Source organism: Physeter macrocephalus, chromosome 4 (genome assembly GCF_002837175.3).
Source record: "Physeter macrocephalus isolate SW-GA chromosome 4, ASM283717v5, whole genome shotgun sequence".
NCBI classification, from domain to species: domain Eukaryota; kingdom Metazoa; phylum Chordata; class Mammalia; order Artiodactyla; family Physeteridae; genus Physeter; species Physeter macrocephalus.
In genome coordinates, this window is record NC_041217.1 from 39699499 (window position 1) to 39708268 (window position 8770).

The window sequence follows — 8770 nt, forward strand, 5'->3', positions numbered from 1 at the left end:
TATGGGATCAGGATGGGAGAGTAAACAAGAAACCGTTTAGGGCTTCCCTGGTGGCGCAGTGGTTGCGCGTCCGCCTGCCGATGCGTGGGAACCGGGTTCGCGCCCCGGTCTGGGAGGATCCCATGTACCGCGGAGCAGCTGGGCCCGTGAGCCATGGCTGCTGGGCCTGCCCCACGTGCCGCGGAGCGGCTGGGCCCGTGAGCCGTGGCCGCTGAGCCTGCGCGTCCGGAGCCTGCGCTCCGCAACGGGAGAGGCCACAGCAGTGAGAGGCCCGTGTACCGCGAAAAAAAGAAAAAAAAAACTCGTTTAGGCTACAAATGGAGTATTTCAGTCTGATAGTTTTGAAAAGGCGCCATGTCTCCTGGTGATGGGGTTCCCACCTCCAGCCTTTTCATGGAGACTTCTGAAGCTCTTCCAGCCCCGAGGCTCCGCCACTTGAAAACAAGGCAGGTCCAACTGAGTGCTGGAGCTCTGGGCTAGACTGTGGGTAGACACAAGAAAAATATAAGGGAGGGTCTTTACCCAGGAAGCATAGAGTTCAGATGTGGAGTTAACTGTGTTCATTAATTCACTGACTCAGGAATCAAGCCCTATTGTGTGCTAAGCTCCGTGGAAGATAGAGGTAACTGCTCTGTTTCTGGTGCAACGCATAAGATCCTAACCTCAGAGAGGCTGCAGACTGAACAGCAAACCAGCATGCATAAAAATGAGTAAAATTCAACAGAAAAAGTTTTAGTTCAGACAATGTTGAAGGGGAGTTGGGATGATGAGAAAGAAGAATTGCAACTTAGGAGATAACAGGGCTACCATTTATTAAGTGCTTATGTATCAAACACTTGATATGTTACGTAATGCCCAGGAAAGCCTTGTTAGTTCGGTACAATTTTTATCATTCTCGGGTCACGGAGGAAGAAATTGAGACTCAAAAACATAAAGTCACTCGCCTAGTTAGCAGGTGGGAAAACTCAACTCAAATCCAGGTCTGAGGGATGCCAGATCTTAGCGGAGTGGGCGATGGGGGGCTCATTTAAACTAGATTGGGTTTGGAGAGTTGGGAGAATATCAGTGAATGGAACTGCAAATACTTATTGAGACACTATTACATGCCACACTCTTGTCCAGGCACAAGGAGTGTGGCAATTTCTTCTGCCCCAGATGCCTTCCCCTTACCTCCAAAGCCCCCAAAGGGAGCTGGGAAATAAAGGGTGAGTGAGAACACGGAGAAGCTAGAGTGGGGAGACAGGGCGGGAGGAGAGGAGGGACGCCAAGCCCCTGCAGCCCATCCTACTAGCACTGCTGGTGGGGCGGATTTCTAGGAAGAGGAAGGAACGCAAAGGTACTTGGTCCTGAGATCTTTGTCCTCTTTGAGGTCTGTTTGCTTAACCTCTTCCAAGCCAGGGACTGGGAGGGGTGGGCAGGAGAGGGGATGGATGTGGCGGAAGCCCACTGGGGAAAGAGACTCTGGGTGGGAAGAGAATGCCTATCACTCCAGCCCCTAGAGACCCAGGCTCGGGGATTCCATTTGCACGGAGCTTCCCCTCGCTTGCCAGGATGCTTCATACCAAAAACATTCCAGAAAGCAGGCTCAAAGAGATGACTCTGGGCCCCAGGGGGGAAGGCTGGAGCCCTAGGAATATTTAGTGCCACATCAGCGCTTCTGGAATGTGAATAACCCAGACAACCACCGGGGGCAACTTTGGGAGACAGGAAAAGGGCCTTCAGAAACCAAGACAAGAAAGTCTTGGTCAGAATTCTCACCTTACCCTCAGCCCTTTCCTGGGGCAAGTCCATCCAGGCTGTCCCTGAGTGGAAACCCCCTCACTGGGTAGTACCGAGGCTCCTCTGTGCAGAGCGGGGAGACCCCCACGGCAGGCATGTCAGGAGGAGCCCTTCCCTTCTCCCCGGACCCCATCCAGTCAGGCTGCCTTGGACCTTCCGATGGACTGGTGGGAAGGGGAAATGGCAATTCAGCAGTCCCCTGCATGGCACAGCGCCCACATCCCACTAGAGCTCCTGTTCAGCTCTGCAAGCCAGAATCCAGAGACTCACTGACAGTCAGAGCATGTCTGGACTGCGATGAAGCCAGGACAAAGGGCTAGCTGAGGAGCCTGGGCATTTTTAAGAGGAGGCTGGGGTTGGGGGGATACATTTGTATACAAAACGGACAAAAATCTCTAGCCTTATGGGGTTTCCATTCTAGTGGAGGAAGATAGACAAAGCAATAGATATAATAAATAGGTGAATTATATAGTATATTAACAGGTCATATGCATGAGGAGAATGGGAAGGGGACAGGGAATAACGTTTTAAATTGGGGTGATCAGAAAAGGGCTCGTGGAGAAGGTGGCATTTGTGCAAAGACCTGAAGGAGGGAGGTGCTAACCACATAGACATTTGGGGGAACAGTGTTCCAGGTGGAGGGAACAGACAATAGAAATGCCTTAAGGTGGGAGCAGGTCAGGCTAGTTCTAAAACAGCCATTGAGGTTTTCGGGCGAGCAACATGGTGCCTGCCATGGCGATGCTAATGGTTCCGCCGTGGCCTGCAGCCCAGGGACTCCTCCGGAACTGTTGGGAGCAACTGCAGCGGAAACATCGGCAGAGCCGGCCAGGCTTTCCCAGTCCTCAATGGGGACCAGCATTAGCGGTCCAAGGTCCAGCTATATTTACAGAACCAGCAAATGATACCAATGGAAGTAAGGAGATTTCCAGCTTTTTGGAGAGCATCTTTTGGATGGCAGCTCCCCAAAACAGACGCAGCATTGAAGTTAACAGGTGCAGGAGAAGAAACCTTCATAAGCTTATTACAGTTAAGAACAATATAGACGTTTGCCCTGAATGTGGTCACCTGAAACAGAAACACGTCCTCTGTGGCTATTGCTATGAGAAGGTGTGTAAAGAGACAGCGGAAATCAGACGACAGATAGGGAAGCAAGAGGGGGGCCCTTTCAAGGCTCCTACCGTGGAGACCATGGTGCTGTACTTGGGGGAGACACCCTCCAAGCGAGATCAGGGCAAGAGGATCATTGAGAGAGAATGGAAGCGGCCATCCTGGTTCACCCAGAATTGACACCAAACATGTTTCGAGAGGATAACTCCACATAAGACGTTTCTCCTGAAAAAGAGGAAGATTCTTTGTTTTTATACTGGTTGTGTGCTTGTTTTCAAATCATCAGCATAGCCTAAAACATTCTTTATAAGCAGTTAGTCTTTTGCGAGTAATTTGAAAAATGCATCAGGAGTAACGTCTGAAAATGTTTGTTTATGCAGAGGCTCAATGGATTTATGTGTCTGTTTCTATTATACTATGAAGTTTTAGTAAACAGAATTTTCAGGACAGAAAAATAAAACCTAATTTAAAATTCGTAGCCAGAATTATGCATCTGGGCTCTGGTTTTGTTTGCCACTGGTTTTTCTTACAAGAATACTTACACAAATGCTTTTGTTTAAGTAACACCTGAAAATAGGTTATTTAAATTCTGGGTATCGCTTTTTTAAGACGGTAGATGTAGCAGTAAGAAAAAGTTCGTTCTGTTTGGTTTGTTTGTTTGTTTGTTTTAGCAGATTAAAATTGCCTTTGTATGGCACTTTAAAACAAAAATAGCCATTGAGACTGGAACAGAGTGAGTGAAGGAGAAAGTAGCAGAGAGAGGGTCAAGATGGGTAGCAAGGGTCGGGAAGTAGAGCACCTAGGGCCTTGTGAGCCATTATACAGGTTACGGGTTTTTTCTGAGTGAAATGGGGAGCCAGTGGGAGGTTTTGAGCAAAAGGAATGGCGTAATCTGACTAAGGATTTTTTTGGTTAATTCCTCTGGCTGCCTGTTGAGAATAGCCAGGGGTTGGGGGGGGCCTGAAGGACTTGAGGGATGGTGCGTCCACTATTCGAGAGGGGGAAAGGTGGCAGGTGGAGGGGGGTGGGGGAAGCTAGGGAGCACTTCGACCTCCAGCGGCCATAAGAGGTGTAAGGAGTCTGGAATTTGGGAAAGAGATGTGAGTTGGAGATAGAGATATAGGAGTTGTTGCTAGGAAAGAATTTCTGCTTTGGGTGGAAAATCACCTTAGTTGATCTCTGACGTCCCTGAGTTCTAAAGGTTCTAGGATTTTATTGAATAGGAAAGCAGTTATTTGTATAGCTGATCAGTTGTTTGTGAAAGCTTGACAGCGGGGGAGGTGGGTGTTGCTGAGCTGGGAAGGTAGTTCTTCTGCCTGTTTGCAACTGGCTTTCTCCTCCTGAGGAAGACAACGGGGCTTCTCCCATCCTTGGTAGAAGGCTGGTGGAGGGGGGGGACGGTCTGTTAAATGTCACCCTTGGGCCAGGGCTCTGCCTCTGACACTGGCAGAGGGGATGGGGGTTGCCTTGTACAACCCAGGCCCCAGAGAAAAAGCCGGCTCCCAGATTCCCAGTTCTCTTCCTGTGTTTCAGAGCTTCCTGCTTCAGATCACTGGGGAGCTTGAGTGCAGCCCCCAGGGGCCTGGGAATCTGCATTTTTAACAAGACCGGTGAGTCGCTCTGATGACACCAAAGTTTGAGAACTGACTCCAGGTGAGAGCCTTAACTTGCCTCTACAGAGCGGCTGCCTTTAGAGGAATTTTATGCCACTGGGCACACAGCTTCTCTCTGGGGTACAAACCTCTCTCTCTTCCTCCCTCTCTCACTCTTATCCTGCCTCCTTTTGGCTCTAAAATCCTCCCCCTCACCGATTGTTTTTCGGAAGAATCCCCCATGCTTTTCAGGCCCTTCCCTCCTCCCTCCAGCCACCAGTCCTCTCCCCCAGCTAATCCCACCTTCTCAATTTCACCTTTTCCCCTCTGGGGGCATTTAGGTCAAGTTGGGGGAATGAGTCATCCTAGGGTTGGGGAGGGGGGCTTTCAGTCCATAAATGGGCAAAAACTCTGATTTCAGGTCTCAGTCTCTAGGAAAGAGCCAATTTCTCCCCACTGTCCCCAGCCCCCAAAGGAATTCCCCAGAGAAAAGGAAGGCATTGGGAGAGGTGCTGACCAATGAAATTCTAGAAACAGCAGTTTTTTAGGAGATAGGAGACTGACTCAGCCTCCCTGATAAACAGACAGTGCCGGCCAGGATTTTCCCAGCCCAAGAAGCCAAAATCCCATTTCCGGGCGGAAACGAGGGCCCAGCCGGCACCACCCCCTCCCTACTCCTCACTGCTTTCCCCTCCGAGGAGAATGCAGCTCCAGGCAGCGCTGACACGGGCTCTGGACGGCACAGGCACTCAGCTATCCCAGCAGGGCTGACCACATGCCTCACCCAGACCCCAGGAAAGGGTGCAGTGACCTTTTAAAGTTCCCTGGCTGGATTCTGAATCACCCTCCAGCCTGGCCTGCAGTGTCTTCCTGATCCTTGGCTGTGCCCATCAAGCAGGTGGGCCCCTGGTTGGTAGCAGGCCAGCCGCTGGCATGGAGTCCCCCTCTGCTAAGGAACCCCTGGCTTGCTCTGCCTCCCAGCCCAGTGCCCAGTTCTCTGTGAATGGAAAAGCCATTGGCCAGGTGGCACCTGGGGAGAGCTGGCTGTGTCCTCCTCAGAACCTCACACAGTGGCCAGGTCTCCCTTGAGACCCTTTCACAATTCAGGGTCTGGGCCTCACGTGGCTGCTCAGACACCTTGCTTGCAACAGGCCCAGGAGACTAGGGGGCAGACTCACAAAGCTCCAGTTGAACAGACACAGCCAGAATGCCAATTTGTTGATTTATGATGAAAAGTATAACTGCTGTGAAACCAACCAGACACTCGGGTTTGCTGATGAGCACATTCGCTGTCTGTTGGCCATTTCACACGAGGGGAAGCCGAGATTCAGTGGGACGGTTACTCGGGCGGCACGGGAGCTGGGCAGGGAACGCTGTGGCCACGAATGGTCTTCATGGAGTAGCAGCCTCTCAGCCAGGACGCACCAGGTGGCCGCGTTCAGGACGCGCTTCCCCAGTACAGCTCTGGAGGACATCCCACACATGTACTTGTTGCCCCAGAGACAAGCTCCTGGCTTAGCACATTCCTCCTTTAGGCAGAACACAGTGCAGTCACTTAGAGAGCCCCTTTCACAGTACACTCACACCAGTCCTGTTGCCCCAAGGATTAAACTGGATGACTCATGAACGTGCTTTGTAAGCAACACCTCCCCAAAGAAACTAAGGAGTGGGAGAAGGTACTCAATAAATGTTTAATAAAGGGCCTCCACCTGCTCTCCCGGCCCCAGCCCCTTAGAAATGGGAATCTGATAGTTGAATCAGTGAAAAGCCATCCCCTAATAAACCTATCAATGTGTATTGAGACCTTACTTTGTTCTAGGTGCTGTGGAAAATACAGAAGCAATAAAGGCATGGTTCCCTCCCTCAAGGAATTTGTATATAATAAAGTTGAAGCTATAAAATAACATCTACAGGAGGATCGTGAACAGTCCAGAGGTGAGTGTGCTAAGGGTGTATGTCTGGTACAAAAAATGCGTAGGACACTCATGTTCCATTGGACTTGGTTGTAATGGGACCACTTGTGTGGACGAGGGATGGACCACTGGCGGTTTTGGGTCCCCACTCTGTTGTCACTAGATCGGTCAGTAAAGGAATAAGCCCCCCCCCACTAACTAAAGTCTCTAGGTGTCTAGGCCCCAAGGCAGGGTCTCACTTGAGTCCACTCAGTTGAAATGTGAGGGCCCAGCTGTCCTTCCTCACAACCACTAGCCGTGGCAGGAAATGAGAGAGAGGGTCTGAACGAGCAGAGGAGCACCAGGGAGGGACAGGGAGAGTAAGGTGGTCAGCTCCCTCCTTGCCAGCCATGGTTGGGGCCGCTTGGGGCAGCGAGCACATTGGTTCTTTGACCCTGTCCCCAGGAGCCCATCCATTCTTTTCTCCCTGCCTGGAGGAGTTTACCTTCTTTAGAGCCTCTCAGAGCCTCAAGATGAGGCGGAATTGTAACTCTCTCTGAGTCAGCTTGGTCCACTTCATAACTTGTGTGCCACCCCTAGGTCCCTTGGGTCCGAGTCTTTCTAGACCCATTTTTTTTCATCCCTGCTAAGGCACTAGGCAAGATCTGGCCTCAGCCTCCTGCCACCCCCACTACCTAGCTCAGAAATAAGAACCAGCTTGGAATCACATTAAAGTATGTGTGCAGTGTGTCATAGCCACCCCAAATCAATGTCAGGGGCAAGGTTGCTGCTACTGATCACCACTGAAGTCTCTGGTATTGCTCTAGAGCACCAGCTCTCAAGGTGTGGTCAGGGACCCCTGGGGGTCCCCCAAGTCCTTTCAGAGGAAAACAAGGTCAAAACTGTTTTCATCATAATATGAAAACATCATTTGCCTTTTTACTTTCATTCTCTCACGAGTGCACAGTAGAATTTTCCAGAAGCTTCATGGTGTGTGATATTATAACAGACCGGATGCTGAAGGAGACATAAGAATCCAACTCTGCACAGCAATGTGAACATGCTTAATGCAATCAAACTACACACCTAAAACAGTTCGGATGGTAAATTTTATGTTATGTATTTTGTTACCACAATTAAATTTTGTAATTTTAAAGAAAAGAATCTGTCTCTTTTTCATTAAGCCAAACATTAAAAACATTTGCAAAAAATGTAGAACAATGCCACTCTTCTCACTATTTTTTTTGTTTGTTTTGGAAAATATAGCAAGTTTTTGTAAAAATGTTTTGTATGTGTAAATGTGTAATGAGTTATTACTGTCACTTTTTAAAACTAATTTTAAAATAAATTAATAAATATTTTTAAATTTATGTTTTAATTTCTAATATGATAAACATCAGTTCACCCGCATAAATGCTCTTTGAGTGTCCTCAATAAGTTTTTAGAGTATAAAGGGATCCTGAGACCAAAACATATAATAACTGCAGCTCTACTGAGAAGGAATACAGCAGGTAGGGTTGCCAGATAAAATACAGGATTCCCAGTTAAATTTGAATTTCACATAAACAGTGAATAATTTTTTAGTGTAATATTACCTAAATCATGCTGAACTAAAAAATTATTTGTTGTTTATGTGAAATTCAAATTTAAATGGGTATTCTGTATTTTTATTTGCTAAATCTGGCAACCCTGACAGCAGGAAAGATTTAGGTTAGACTGAGAACTTGAGTCAGATGTTGGGATTCTGACCCAGGAAAGGATAGAGAATTTCTGACAGCTTTGAGAAAAATGAATGGGCCTGAGGGCCCTAAATACGTAGGGCTAGGGGTTACAGCCGGGGTGGGGGTGGGGCGGGGACAAAGGGTCTTCCCTGAGCTGGGCCCAAGACTCACTCCAAGAAACCCAGGCAGCTGGAGGATTAGCAAAAACAGTGGAAAGTGAAACCCAACGTTGGGAGGACTGAGGTCTCTGGAGGATGTCAAAAACATGAGGCAGTGAGGTCATTCGGCTCCCCCTGAGCTCTGCTAAAAATAGTTGTGGTTGCCATAGGGGTGAGAGATGTCAGGAAGCCAGGGGTGAATCTCCATGTCTGGTTGGGGCTGTGCAGAGATATAGCTGGGGCGGTTGGGCCGTCAGGCCAGGTGGCAGGAAACCTAAGACGCACGTTTGGGGCTAGAAATAACAGAGACAAAGAATTAGTCTTAGGTGCAGCCCAGGGGAGAAGGGCCCACACCTCCAGCTAGAATGGAGGCCAATGACAGGTCCCTCCTCCCATAAGCATAGGGAAGCTCTAAGAAGCTCTTTCCTTTAAGAGAGGCAGGGGTGCCCCAGAAATAAGACTAGCAGGGAGGTTTAGGTGCTTTTTTTTTTTTTTTTTTTTTTTTTTTGTGGTACGCG

General features: G+C 49.0%; 1 protein-coding gene across 1 annotated transcript; it reads left to right on the forward strand.

Moving 5' to 3' along the window:
* Window positions 1-2492: 2492 nt before the first annotated feature.
* On the forward strand, window positions 2493-3274 carry LOC102980092 (39S ribosomal protein L32, mitochondrial-like). Its single transcript, XM_024133878.1, has one exon. The coding sequence runs from the start codon at window positions 2503-2505 to the stop codon at window positions 3067-3069; it is 567 nt and encodes a 188-aa protein (XP_023989646.1). The 5' UTR covers window positions 2493-2502; the 3' UTR covers window positions 3070-3274.
* The last annotated feature ends 5496 nt before the right edge of the window (window positions 3275-8770 follow it).

What these genes read in the sequence shown, in the direction of transcription:
- LOC102980092 (XM_024133878.1), top strand. Translation starts at nt 2,503, where the DNA reads ATGGTGCCTGCCATGGCGATGCTAATGGTTCCGCCGTGGCCTGCAGCC.